Source organism: Ochotona princeps, chromosome 9 (assembly GCF_030435755.1).
Source record: "Ochotona princeps isolate mOchPri1 chromosome 9, mOchPri1.hap1, whole genome shotgun sequence".
NCBI lineage: Eukaryota > Metazoa > Chordata > Mammalia > Lagomorpha > Ochotonidae > Ochotona > Ochotona princeps.
Window position 1 is genome coordinate 8,852,465 of NC_080840.1, and position 14,946 is coordinate 8,867,410.

General features: G+C 48.9%; 1 protein-coding gene across 4 annotated transcripts in view; it reads left to right on the forward strand.

The window, feature by feature from the left end:
• ASAP1 (ArfGAP with SH3 domain, ankyrin repeat and PH domain 1) overlaps positions 1-14,946 on the forward strand; it is a 338,316-nt gene that overhangs the window by 57,913 nt on the left and 265,457 nt on the right. For all 4 annotated transcript variants that reach the window (XM_058668482.1, XM_058668479.1, XM_058668481.1 and 1 more), the window contains exon 3: positions 13,674-13,800. In XM_058668482.1, the coding sequence (XP_058524465.1) occupies positions 13,674-13,800 (127 nt within the window). The remainder of the gene's footprint in view (positions 1-13,673; positions 13,801-14,946) is intronic.

The following is a 14,946-nucleotide window of genomic DNA, read 5'->3' on the forward strand; positions in this document are numbered from 1 at the left end:
GGGGCAGAGCAGATAGGATATTAGTATGTTTCTAGATTGTGGTCAGTACTTCCTCTATCCCATTTTGGTAGCCCACTCTCGCCAGTCTCATCCTAAGTGTTCCATTCTATATGTCAAAGGGCTAAAAGCAGCTGCTTTCTAACCTTGTTCACAGCGTTGAGGACGGTAAATGGCAATGGGGCCAAGGGAGAGCACCTGTGCTTGAAATGTACATGGACTTTGCTGACATGAATCCGGCTCCAGGGGGTTACATAGTTTGCTTCCTGGTTTTTGTGTTCTAGAAAAAGTGACATAATGTGTATTTGTGTACACGTGATCATGTGCACATAGGACACATGTTTATATGCATAGATACGCACTTTGGGAAAAGGAAAAGAATTAGGGAAGAAATTCCACCGTAAAACTGGAGAACTGCAAGCTGATTTTTTACAATTTTGTTTTTAGAGGCAGAGAGACCGAACTCCCGTCCATTGATTCACTCCCTGAGTGCCTTATGTGGCGTAATGCCTGGCTGTGCCAGGACCTAAGCTGGACTCAATCCAAGTGTCATGTGGGTGGCAAGAACCTAACCACTGGAGCCCTCATTCTTATCTTCCAGGGTGGGCACTGGCGGGAGGTGGAACCAGATTTCCAGCTCAGGCACTCTGATGTGTTTTGTGAGTGCCGTAAGTGGTGTCCTAGCTGCTAGTCTAAATGCCCACCCCTGGGCTGGGTTTTCATCTGAATTATCTTAATATGACTGCCTCTAAGATAAAATCAAAGTTCATGCAATGAGAAAGACTCTTTAGGTTATTAGCTCTGCCATAGTATACATAAAATTAGACATACCCTGCTACAGGAAAAATCCTGCTTCTTCCAAATGTTTCATCTTCACTTATATTTTGGTGGCTTGTTTTATTTACAAAAAAAAAAAAAAAACCTTAATGAGAAAGAAGAATGACACAAAAGCCATTCTTCTTCTTCTTCTTTTTTTAAAAGATTTACTTATTTTTATTGGAAAGGCAGATATACAGACTGGAGGAGAGACAGAGAGGAAGATCTTGCGTCCGATGATTCACTCCCCAAGTGAGCCACAATGGCTGGAGCTGAGCCAACCCGAAAAGCCAGGAGCCAGGAGCTTCTTCCAGGTCTCCCATGCAGGTGCAGTGACCCAAGGCTTTGGGCCATGCTTGACTGCTTTCCCAGGCCTCAGGCAGGGAGCTGGATGGGAAGTGTGGCTGCCGGGATTAGAATCGGTGCCCACATGGAATCTCAGAGCGTTCAAGGCAAGGTGAGGACTTTGCTAAGCTATGATATAGGGCCCCAAAACCATTCTTGACATGAGGATATTCTATCAACCAACCTGCTGTTGTGTTGTGAATAGAGCACTGAGGAACAACACGTGTCACCTCCTGCACAGAAGTAAACAAAACTGGATTCCTGCTTCAGCCATGAAAGACCAGCCCTGTTTGTCCTTTAGTCAAGGACAATCATTCTGGAATTGCAGCAATGGCTCTGGAAAGGCTGGTGTGAAAGCTGAGAAGTCTGGGGGCTTCATTATCATTGGGCTTGGACTCTGCCCAGCCTGTTCTGCTTTCCTCTTGTGCAAGGGCTGTACAAATACATTTGCTTCTTCAGAAACCCGCTCGGTGGGAACTGGTTGGCTCCTCTGTGGCTGTCTTTCTGAGACGAAATTTAAATGCATATAAATTGTGATGTCTGTGCTTGGTGAATTGAGACTGGTTCTTTTCCATGATTCTATAACTCCACAAAATAGGCCTTAATGAGTGTCTTAGGAACAAATCAATAGTATGCCTAATCCTCCAAGTAAAGAATGTAAAACGGAGGATAAGTTCTCAAAATGACTGGAGTAGAATATTTCTAATTTAACCACTTCTGAGGTTAGTCATTTTCATATGTTCCTTTGTTAGTTTAACATTTTCATAGGCTCAGTATGTAGGGTTAGGATTAGATTTCAACTATATAGCAACAAAATCCCAAATAACATTAGTAATTAGGTTCCCTCACTCCCAGACCCTTCTCAAACCAGAGGAATCTGGAGGTAGTCCAGGGCTAGATGATGACTCCATGGTTATCAGGAACTCCTACTGTTTGTCTCTGGTTGTGCCATGCTTGGCATATTCCTTCATGATGGCTGCTGGGGTGTCAGCCATCACATCCACATTGTGGGAAGCAGGAGGGAAGATGGGAAGGACAATGGGAGTGTTCATCCAGCTAACTTAGCTCTTTTTAAGGCACTTTTCCCAACGTGCACAAAGAAGAATGCTTCTGCTTTCATCTCACTGGCTCAGATTGGCAAAATAGCCACACCAACTGGAAGAAAGACTAGACCTTGTGTTCTTGAGCTGAACACATTGAAGCATCCAGTCAAACTATAGCTGAAGAAAGGAACCCTCGGTGGAGAGTAGGTCCTGTTGTCCCTGCCACATTCTGAAGTGCTGCTGGTGCAAAGAGTAGAAAGCAATCAGATGGACGGTGCTTGAATCTTGCTAACTTACCTTAACTTCTCGGGAGCCTGATATCTGTTAAACCCAAGGAGAGTAGGCATTTAGCCTAGTGGTTAGATGCTGGTTTGGATGCGTGTGTCCCATATCAGATGCCCTGAGACAACTCCCAGCATTGTCCCCCGATTCCAGCTTTCTACGTACCATTGGACGTACTAGTGGTCCTGGCTCAGTACTTAGGTTGCTGACCTCTGCTTGGCATGGCTGGATTTCTGGCTCCTGGTGATTATGGACTCTTAGGGGAGTAAACCAGCCAGTGGGCACTCCTGTCTCTCAATCAGGAGCTGCCTTGTAGAATGGCTGTGATCATGTCTGTAAGTGGTCTTTTGGACTGTGGTGCAGTGGGCACCACAGCATGGCCAACTTTGTCCTGAACAGATCAGCTGTACTCTATCACCACAATGTTTCCTTTTTCAATTGAGATATAATTCACTAGAGCCTATGGAATCACATCATAAAAAATCTGCCTTTCAAATAAAAATAAATAAATGTTTAAAAAAAGAGGGGGAATGAGATGTTTTTTGAAGGTATACCATTTAGTGGGATTTTTTGTTTTTGTCTTTTTTAAAGATTTCATTTACTTTTACTGGAAAGATGGATTTACAGAGAGGAAAGGAAAGGAGACATGAGGAGAGGAGAAGAGGAGGGGAGGGGAGGGAGGGAGAGAGAGAAAAAATACTTTCTATATGCTTGTCAAATGGCCACAATGGCCTGAGCTGAGCCAATCTCAAATCAGGAGCCAGGAGTTTTTTCGGGGTCTCCCACATGGCTGTAGGGTCCCAAGGACCTGAGCTATCCTTTGCTGCTTTCTCTGGTTGTAATCAAAGCGCTGGATGGGAAATGGAACAGTTGGGACATGAACCAGCATCCACAGGGATGATCACCTTGAAAAGGATGGAAACAGCAAGTATTACAGAAGATGTGGAGAAGTGGGGGAATATAAAAGAGTGCACAAACTTTGGAAAACCACATGGTAACTCTCAGAAAGGTGCAACACACTGACACCATAGGGTCCATCAATTCCATTGTAATGGACTAAATGCTGGAGGCTCTCAAAGTCCTTCACTGAATACTAATCCTCAGTGTGATGGCACAGAGCGTGTTGCTTTTGTGAGTAAGTCTGAGATGGACCCACTGTGAGTGAGAATGATGCCTTATAAAGGAAGCCTCAGATAGCTGTCAGATTTTTGATTAATCATGGTGAGAATTTGGGAGTCCACATCTGGGAGAGAGCCTAACTGGAATCCAATCATTCTGGCACCTTGATCTTGGAATTCCAGCCTCCAGAACTGTGCAAAGTGAAACGTCCATTGATGCTAAGTCACCTGCTCTATGGTCATTTGTTGCAGTAATCCAAACTGACGAAGACATCATGCTAGGTATCAACATCAGAGAAACAGAAAACCTATGCCAGCACAAACAGCTGCATCTGAATGTTGACAGCAGTATTACAACCATCAACATGTAGAAACCACCAATACCCAAAGTTCATAAATGGATAAGCACAATGTGGGTTGAATAAGACTACAAAACACAGTAAAAAAAAAAACAAGTTCTGGTATTCCACAGCACAGTGCAATGACTGTAGTTCACAACAATGTGTTCTATTCTGTATAGAAAACTCAGAGAGAGGAACTGGTAGGCTCTAAATACAAAGAGAAGGAAATGGAAAGACTCATTGCTTAGTTTATACTATGTATGAAGTATTGCACTGTATCTCCCTCAAAATGTACAAGTATTCCATGTTAACCAAATTTTTAAAAAATGTTTTAAATGTAATGTGATCTAGCCATGCAGTGGAATATTATTCAGCCATTTAAAAGAAATGAAGTACTGCCCATGCTAAAACAGTATCTAATTTATTCTTGTTGATCATTTGAAGTGGATATTTGTTGTCCCTGTCTTACCAAGGAAGAAGCTGAGGCTCTGGCAGTGAATAGCTTGTCCCAAGATAACACACATCTACTAACAGGGATGATTGTACTTGAACCCAGGAAAGGACACACTTGTGTTCTTGTAGTTTGAATGGTTTGTTCAAAAAGAAAACATGCTCACCCAACTGAAAAGTTCAAGGGTTGGTGAGCATGGGACAGGAAGTGGAGTCTGTGGATCTAGAGGCTGAAGTGATGTTACCATATCTCTGTCCTCCTCTCTCTCCCTCGCCCCCCTCCCACGTGTTGGTTATGATCATTCTCAGGCAGAGTCCCTCATGTGTTGAAATAATGATCACCAGCCACTGCAGGCCTCCTACTGCTTTGCACTAGACCTAGTTATACAGCTTGTTTTCTTTGGCATCTGTCAGCCCTCCATGAAAGATTCACATTGGCCCTATATGGATTAAATGCCTTTCTGAGTACCAGTCAGTGTTTGTGTGCAGGAACCAGGAGCATTCCGATTGGACATATAGGTTCCAGCCCTTTGGGAAGGTAGAGACATATGATTGAGAATCCCTGGAGAATCACGTTAAGTTCAGAAAGGAAGGGGATGGGCTCGGCAGCGTGGCCTAGTGGCTAAGGTCCTCGCCTTGATCCCATATGGCCGCTGGTTCTAATCCCAGCAGCTCCACTTCCTCTCTATCGCTCCTCCTCTCAGTATATCTGACTTTGTAATAAAAAAAATAAAAATAAATCTTAAAAAAAAAAAAAAAGAAAGGAAGGGGATACATGGCAGAGAGTAGGTGTAATCCATGTCCTAAAGGCTTGTCTGAAATGCCGATAATTGGTGGTAAATGAAAGTTAATTTCTAATGTCAAATATTGGAAGAAAAGTTATCTCATTCCCAGGTTGGTGGGTGGGGGACAACCTTCCAAAAGCTATTAAAAATGACATCTAATCACTTCTCGGCCTTTTGGGTAAGATCAAGTGAAAATGACATCCAGGGGCCAATCAATGGGACATTTCCTACTGTCCACTGAAACAGCAGTTTTGCAAGTTAGTTTGTATGCACCACTAAACCTCTAAGGCTAGAGAGCAAAGACTGATTTTTCAAAGCAAAACCTAACAGGGAAATGAAGTTAGAGGTGTCTCTCAGAAGGTTTGCTAGCAACTGTAGAGGTTTTTTAATTAGAGCCCCTGGTGTGATGTGGAATGTTCATATTGGAAAACCACATAGCATATGCTAAGAAGAAATCTCTGCAGGGGGTGGGCAGCCTTCCTTTTTGAAATGAAATAGTGCCCTACATTTGACAGAAATATGGAAAAATTCTGTCCTGACGCAGCTCATTGCTTTTTAGGTTCAAATACACGGCAGGGGAAATCAGATTTTCGAAAAGCAGCAAGGGATACTTGACACATCCAATATTGTAGGGTGTCTCAACAGTCCACCCCACCCCTCCCTCTCCCCATAAGCAGTGTCCTCTAGGCTTATCGGTAGCTCTGGGAGGAGGTGGAGACCTCTTGTTGTTTGGGGCTGGCTGTCACACTGATGTCGAAAAAGATTACAGGCTCTTGAGGTCCCAGGGACTTGAGTTGCCCTAGCCTGCTGGTTTTAACCACCAGGAAATGAGGCCAAGGGAGGTGAAATGATTTGGCTGAGGAGATGGAGCTGCCCTCCCTGGCATACTGTGTGGGCCTACGTGTCTCTGCTGAAGTCACTAATAGCTACCATTTATCAGATTTTTCTTCTTGAATAGTATTTCAGCAGCTTTGCAAAGAGCACATAAAAATAGGGCCAACTGGGCTTTGTGCAAATCAGACAGCAGCGTATCACATCACCCTTTCTTACGTTATATTCAAAGTTCCCGTTTCAATGCTCTTGTTTTTGTTTTTTCCCCAACATTTTCTCATTTGTGCTAGAAACTGGTCGTTCTGCCCAGAGCTACTCCGTTTGCAAGGCTGGTTCTTACATCATATTTTGGCCTTTGATGAATTCAGCATGGTGTCCATTTTCAATACAATTCATGGTGTTAGTAGTTAAATTTGATGGACCATTTAACATTTATTGGGCGCAGGGCTAAAGCATATCGCATGGATAATCAGCTAAATCTACCTTCTGCGCAGTTTCATCTGTACCCTGCTTTGACACATGCCTAAAACCCTGTCAAGTGGCAGAGCAGGGACTGAGCTCAGGTTATCTGAACCCATATCACCTGCTTGTACACTAGAAATGAGAACAGAAGATGAGTACTGTGGGACACAATCTTCTTGCCCAGAATTAGGGGTCTCAGCTAAGTGATGGGGTGCCGTATGTCATAATCTTACAGATTTCAAATAATAAACAAAGGCATTTTTTGATACTGTGAGGCAAAGGCCAAAGTAATCTTCGTAGACACAGGACTTTCTGCAGATAGTTTTGACTCCAGTCCTTGAAATGTACCTGGGAAACATGGGAGAGCAGGAAGAGTTTGGAAATCAGGACACCTGACACTAGGTCCTGAGTTCCTCTAACTTGCCCGCAGCACTGGTCATCACTTGACCCCTGGGGAATACATTTTCTCATCTGACAAATGAATTTGCAAAGCAAATTTGAATTCCTTTTGCCTCCTAGTTATGATGATACAAGGGCATCTCTCCAATTTTCTTCTCCCCCATACATTTTTTTGCTTATTCATTCACTAATTTCTCTCTATTGATTAGTATCTCTTTAAGGGGCTTTGGTTCCAGGGACTAGAAACCCACCTGGTTCCAAAGAGTTCACTGTCTAGTTGGAGTCATGAATATCGGGAGCCTTGGAACAGGGCCGTAGAAGAAAGCCATGGTGGGTCTCAAGGTGCAGAAGAGGGCATGGTTAAGCACAGCCTTTGACTTTAAATCAAATTCGCTGAAGAAAAAGGCAAGCCTAAAATTTCTTAAGTTTTTCCCTTTCCAGGTGAAGGGTTCTGTTTCAGAGATAAGTAAGATTTAAGACCCTTCACCCTTATGGATGGCAAGTTTTTAGGAATCCTATAAAACACTACAATCTGACTTCACTGGAGGTTGTTTTACTTATATTGGAAATGATGTTGCTCATAAAAGAGAGCCAGTTCAATTCAAAACACATTCATGGGACTCCCAAGGGGGTCTGTGCTAGGCAAAACCTTCTAGGGGAAGGAAAGACTGCAGGCTTTCGACTCAGCCACTGAGAACAGCCTTTCTCCGTCTATGAACATGTGACCCGGAGCTGACTATGCATGCCTGAGTTCTCCCAGCAGGAAATCTGCCACCTCGTCAGGTCACTGGGAAGATTCCGGCAGTGGTGCTTGTACAGTGCCAAGGCTGGGACTCCCAGCCCCTTCTGTCCACCTCAAGTCCTGGGGCAGAGATGAACAGGATGAAGTCCCCATTATTGACAAGTTGCTAGTTTTCATAGCGCAGTAAACTGAGTAGGCAGATTTGAGTTCTGAGCCAAGACCAGGCTAGTGTCCTTCTGGGGACATTACTCTGTGTGTACCTGAGATAAAGTGTCCCTGAGCAGGACTGGTGTCCTGCCATTGCATACAGCACAGTAAGCAAGGCTGTTTGGGGACTCTCTGTCCCAGCTGGTAGAATGGACCAGTGTGTGGAATAGACCAGACTAGCTCACATTTGACTTAGGTTTGTAAAGAATTCCCCAGGTGTTGGCATTGTGTAGTGGGTAAAGATGCGATGTTAGCACCCCATATGGGTGCCGATTTGAGTCCCAGATGCTCCACTTACAATCCAGTTCGCTGCTGATGACCTTGGAAAAGCAATGGAACCCCCATGTTTGGGTCCCTCCTACCCACACGAGAGACCCGAAGAAGCTCCTGGCTTTGGCCTGGCCCATCCCTGGTTATTGTGTGGCCATTTAGAGTGAACCAGCAGATAGAAGATCTGTTTCTTCCTCTCTCTCTTTCAAATATTAAAAAGAAAAAAAAATTAAGCATGGATTCCAGCAGAACTGTCCTGCTGGTATGGTGGGCCCATTCCTTGTCTTGGCTGAGTCCCTGGGCTATAAACCTCCTGTGTGCTGCTCTGCCACTCTCCAGTGTGCCCCTCAATTGCAGGCTTCCTTGGGTATAAAATGGGGGTATTATAGTCCCGGCAGCGTATGGTTGCTGTATTACGTGAGGTCATGCCCATAGGGACGCAGCACAGTGTCCTGCAGAGGCCGAGCATCACAGGGCCAGCTGATGACTGTTCTTCATTTACAGGACAGAACAGAAACACACACCTGAGTTCATTCACTTGATCTCTACCCTGCATGGCTTTAGAATGCTCGGTACTCTGCCTCTTCCTCTCACCTGCGGCAGAAGGAACAGTCAGGGAATGGGGACGTAGATCAGAGCAGGGTGTGTGTGTACATGCAGACCACCTTCTCTTAGAATATTTTAGCAGTTTTACTTGATCTTTAAATGAAATACATTTGAGGGCCTGGCGGCGTGGTCTAGCGGCTAAAGTCCTCGCCTTGAAAGCCCCGGGATCCCATATGGGCGCCGGTTCTAATCCCGGCAGCTCCACTTCCCATCCAGCTCCCTGCTTGTGGCCTGGGAAAGCAGTTGAGGATGGCCCAATGCATTGGGACCCTGCACCTGCGTGGGAGACCCGGAAGAAGCTCCTGGTTCCCGGCATCGGATCGGCGCGCATCGGCCCGTTGTGGCTCACTTGGGGAGTCAGTCATCGGATGGAAGATCTTCCTCTCTGTCTCTCCTCCTCTGTGTATATCTGGCTGTAATAAAATGAATAAATCTTTAAAAAAAAAAAAAAAAGAAATACATTTGAGACCTGCATAGGCTTTTTGTTATGCTTATTACATAAAATGGCATGAGTGCACTTGGGAAACACTCCTAGTTAAGAACATGAGAAAAAGATGCTTCACTCACGTGGAATATGACAGCAGAAGCAAAGGAGATCAAACACGGCCCTCCTTCCTCTGGTTCCAGGAGGGCTTTCCTTTTCTTGATGACTTCATTGGGATGGTAAAACAGGAATTCCTGTGTGATGGATCAGGTGAAGCAAGGACGTATGGATATTCTGGTTGCCTGGGTTGGGCTGTACTTCTGACAAAGTGGCAATGTGTATGACAAAGAGACAGTTGTACATGCAGTGGAAAAAAGCACTGGATTTAGAGTCTTCCTGGCTCTGAGACATTAGCTTGCAGTGAGATTCCATTGTGTTTTAGTTTCCGTTACTGTAACATTTGCATACCAGGTTATTAGGTGATGCATCAGGTGTTGTGTATATCAAAGCCCAGCGCAGGCCCTGGCCTAACAAAGGGTTGCCTTAGGTTTCTCTCTGGTAAATTTGGGATAATTTTTCTTAAGTTTATCTACTGATTTGAAAGGCAAAGTGACAGAGAGGGAGATAATTATGCTTATGTATAAAGTTGTCAGAGGTTGAAGGGTATGTTTCAAAATTGTGTACTTAACTAAGTGGTACACAGGTGTTGGTAGCTGTTTTGTTTTTGCAGAAATATGAAAGTGTGTCTCCAGATGGGTGTTTGTATCTGAACAATACTGCTTACTTACCATGCGTCAGATCCTGCTAAGCGCTTTGCGTGCTTTGTTTTCCCGGGTCCTCAGAACTCTGACAGGCCCTAATCACTGCCTCTGTTTCATAGCTGTGAGCACTGACTGAGATTCCGAGAAGGGAGGCCCTGAGAAGGACCGACATGAACTTTTCTTTCTCATTTTAGAGCGAGCCTCAGTCATGCTCCTGCACATGGATGCCATGTCCTGTCCCGCCTGCTTCTCCTCCAGTCTGTCCCAGGAGGACATGAGGAACCTCTGAACACACTCACTGGGTACCCCTGGGGGGCAGGCTGCCAAGAGTTCCTAGTGAGCACCCCAAGTCTTCACCCCTGGCTGCTTGACAGGTTGCAAATACACTCATTTATCAGGCAGATGGGAGGGAGATTTGCAGCTGGACATGTCAGTCCACTCCTTGATGACAGCAGTGTCAGTAATGCCATCGTTGTCCACAAGAAGTCACACCAGGCAGGGTACAGAGCACCCTGCTAGCACCTGGCTGTCCTACTTGGCCATGTCAGCAGGGCTCAGATGAGCCACAGGCACATGGACTCTAGAGCTTCTACCCAGTATTGGAGGGGGAATTACACTGATGACAACCAAGACAGCGTTTGCTTTATAAAAAGCTGGGTGTGCGCAAGTTTAAGTCTGTGCATGTTTTTCCTGGCTTTTGGATGGTGTATATTTCTGGGCAGCTTCACGTAAGAAATTCAGCACTGAAGCCTTTGCCCACGCCAGAATCTGTTTGCTTTCCAACATTCAGGAATGGCTTTCAGGGTATTTGAGAAAATGAGAGGTAGTGATGGTTTGCACTGGGGCATGGTTTCCAATTTACAGAGGATTATGGCCTGTGAACCCCAGAAGTGGTGGGTAGAGGTGTGAACCGTTGGAATTCTAATTTCAGACCAGCCGGAGCAGGTATATGCTTACCCATGTACAATATCTCATTGTTGGCCTATTCCTTTCTTGGCCGTTGGAAATATGGGGAGGAGCAGATCTATACCATAATCTTCAAATGAAACAAACAGCAGTTGATGGCAGCAGCTCGGGCTCTCTGGTGAATTCAGTCGAGAAAGAAATGCCCGGCTGTTTACCGCTGCAGCTAGCTCAGCTCCTTGTGGTAATCTTGATTCTTTGCATGTGTAGACTTGAATTTATACACAAATCAGGTCCAGCTGGGAGGGATCTGGGTGGGCATTTTGGCAACCCACCCCTTTATTTCACAGGCAATGGCACCAAGCTCAGTTATTAGGAGAAAAAATCTGGAACACTAGGCCTCCTGGAATCGAGGCAGCTCTATTCACTCACTTCAGGCTGAGTACCTAGGCTCCTAGTTATTGTTAACCCTGTGCGAGATACAGAGGATGCAAGCAGCTTCCAGTCTCAGGAGGGGGGCAGGTCCTAGAGGACACCTTAGCATAGGAGAAGACGGCAGTAAGTGCAAAAAGTCAAAGCCTGAGTTTATTTCCAGCCTAGAGCTAGGTAAGCCGTGTTGGAGTGGAGGAAATGCTCAGTGCTTTATGGTTGGCGTGGGGTTTAGTGAGGCTGAGACCTTACTTAGTAGGAGCCATGTTTGCTCCGAGTCACAGAACTTTCCAGAGGTGGGAGGAAAAAAGAGGATTTTGTCCTGGGTGGCCCAAGTCTTATCACAGATGACCTGCAGGTAGAGATCCTCCAGCTTGCTTATGTCCCAAGCCGAGCTTTTGAAGCATGGCTCAGGACAAAGTGCATGGCTGTTTATAAGACGGGCTCAGCACTGCATGTTGCTAGGGCAGAACATCTGTCCATGTGCATTCATTCCCTTATGAAGTCCCACCTTGAGTGAGTGCACCCACTTGTCCAGCTGAAGCCAGGCCCCGTGGACAGCCATGAGCACCTCGTGAGGCCCTCCCTGGGGGCCCGCTGCCTTGCAGCCAGTGCCAAGAGATAAATCCTTTCCGTTTTCCGAGTGGCTGCCTTGTGCGCACAAAGCACAGGGTCTTGTGCGCTGTCATTGAACTTGCATGACAGCCTGCTGGGCTGCAGCCCTTATCGCTGTCCTTCATGTGAGGCAGCTGAGGGCTGGAGATCTTCTAGCCAGCAGGGCTATCTGTGTGGTTGGCCTTCCTCATTCTTCCCCATTTGGCACGTCACCTTGTCAGAGTCCTGCCTGCACGTTCCTTGTCCAGTAGCAGTGCCATCGTTTCTGCTCCTGGTATTCCCACCACGTTAGAGTGCACACCGCTGGATGTGTGTCCACAGGCCCTCTCAGAGCCCATGTCCCATCTCCAGGACATCTTAAGCACGTGCTTGGCTGCCCACTGTGCCGATAGATTTCCGTTTGACCACCACTGGGTACCAGGGTTTGGGCCCAAGGCTAAGTAAGACAGGGTCCCTGCCTGAGAGAGCCAGTTGTAGCGTGGAATAAACTGCCCCTCTCAGGATGGCAGCGGCTCAGCCTGACCAGGCCACAAGGCCAGCCGGCTGCTGCCATGGGCTGCTTTCTCTGGCCTACTAGCTCCACTCAAGGGAAAGCTTCCTAAGGGCCTAGCTTTTTGCTTTTTCTTCTTTGCAAAACGAATTTCATCCTCAGTCAGTTGTGAGAAAATTAAATGGGTTCTTGAGACTAAGTAGATTTAGTTTTTAAGAAGCTGGGGACCAGGCGTACGTTCTTGGGACTTCTGCCGAAATCTGGCGTCTGTTGAGCGGCCTGCACCTCCCGCACCTGAAACCTTTCACTCTTCCCAACCATGGTACTTCCTGCAGGGTTTTTTTTTTTTTTTTTTTAAGTGCAAATCGAAGATGAAACACAGGCGCGCGCGCCCACAAAACGCCTCTATTTTCTCCAGGCATTTTAGTGACCCAAGCCAAGCAGGCAGAACTCTGCAGCTGCGGTGAGCGCCCTGCACCGGGCCGGTGAGCGAGCGGGCAGTTGCAAGGCCAGGCCGGGGAGCCGGCTCCCCGCACCCCCACGCCCCCGGCGCCCGGCCTGCGACCCTCGCAGCAGGAGGCGCCTCTCGCGGCCTCGCTTCCTGCACCCACACGCAACTAAAATAGAACACGCACAACTTTTGTCAGTGCCCGCCTCCCCCCCACCACCCCTCCTGCCAAACGCGTAAGGAGCTCGCGCCGGGGGCGGCAGGAGACGGCCGGGGTGGGGTAGCGTGGCGCGGAAAGGAGGAGGAGGAGGAGGATGCGGGCTTCCGGAGCCGGCAGGACCGCACGGCTGGGAACGAGGCCCGCGAGGCGGCGCGCGCGCGGGGCGGGGGCCGGGCCGGGGGCGGCGCGCGGGCGGAGGGGGCGGCGGCGCGTGCGCAGAGCACTTCCTTGTTTGTCCCCGTGACTGGAGCTGAAGCGCCGCCCGCCCGCCCGGCTGGCCCGCCCGCCCGGCCCGGGGAGTGCGCGCCCAGTCAGTCAGTCGGGCCCTCGGCGTCCCCTGTCAGACTGCTGAGGAGCCGCGCTTGGGCGCCCGGGTCTGCCCCGTGCCCCGCACGCACGCTCCGAGCCACGACCCCGGCCGCCGACGCCGGCATGAGCTGAGGGAGGCGGGTCCCCGAGAGCCCCCTGCCTCCCGCGCGGCTCGGAGTTTGAAGGGCCCCGCGCCGAGCCCCGCCGCCCGCCTGCCTCCACGCAGAACCTTCTTCCCGCCGTCTCTGGGGACGGGAGCAGCGCACGCAGGCCGGGCGCCGGCGGCGGGGCGTTCATGAGCCGCCGGGCGGCCCGCGGCCCCGGGAGCCTGCGCCGAGACTCACCCCGCGCCCCCGCTTGTGTCTCGCCCCACCCGGCAGGATGCCGGACCAGATCTCCGTGTCCGAGTTCATCGCGGAGACCACCGAGGACTACAACTCGCCCACCACGTCGAGCTTCACTACGCGGCTGCACAACTGCAGGAATACGGTCACGCTGCTGGAGGAGGTAGGAAGGGCCGGGGCACGGACGCTCGCGGTCCTCGCTGGCCGGGGTGCAGCCGGGGGGAGCCACACCCCTCCGGGATCCCTACCCCCCCCCCCCAAAGTGAGCAGGGGACTTCAGACTTGCAGCCCACCACCCGTGTCTCCGTGTGCGCACCCTGGCCGGGCTCCTGCGAGTTTCCAGGCCGGCGCACTGGCAGCTTAGAGAGGACTGAGTGAGCCCTGTACAACTTGAGGGTCGCACAACGGGGCAAGTCCTGTCTGGATCTTGCCCACCCTGTGCGAGTGGAGCTTCCGTAGTTATGTGATCCTCTCGTAAGGCTCCCGAGTGGGCGGCTTCAGGCCACCAACGACAGAGACGCGAAGCAGCCGCGGTGGCCAAGGTCATCGGCAAGGGGCTGGGGGATGTGCCTCCACGGCCCAGCTGCGCCCCGCAGGCTCAGCTGCAGAGATAAGGGTGTGGAATTGAGAGCCCTGGCTGGGCTTGCCTCCAGCCAGCACTACTGCTTGCTTATCCTCAGTGGGTAAGTTGAGCCCAGGTGGAAAGAGATGCCTCTGCTTAGATCCCCACCCTTCTGGCTTGTTAGGACCTCTGCGCCAGCAGGACTTACCCCCACGGCACTGGCAGACTGTGAAGGAAGTCTGAGGCTGATGCAGCTGGGATGAGCTGACCAGATTTGAAGCGGGGGAGGTGGGGGTTGCAGTTAAAAAAAAAAACAAAAACGGCTCCTTTTCTCCCGTCCCCATGAAGACATTGGGGGTGTCTGGGGACAGCGCCACGGGCAAAGCCATTTGGATTAAATTTTTTTTAAGTGGAATAATAGGATGGGAGGGATAAGGAGGCAACCACAAGCTTAGGAGCTGCAGAAGCCTTTGGAGCGTAGTTAAAAATGGGGCCTTTGCCCCCGACCTCAGCTTCGTCCCTGCTTACCAGAAAGCATCACCTACCTCGACCAAGCTCAACCTGTCGCAACTATTCAAGGCAGCACTGGGGTTGGGGGGAGTTAGGAAGGGAGATGGGTTTTTCCTGGTGGATCGCTGTGCGGTTGTTTCATTTGGGGTTTGGGGGAACATTTGTGGATTTAAGCTCATTGGGCGTTGACCCTGTGTAATATTGGGAGGCTTGGGTTTCATAGGCATACTGCGTTGA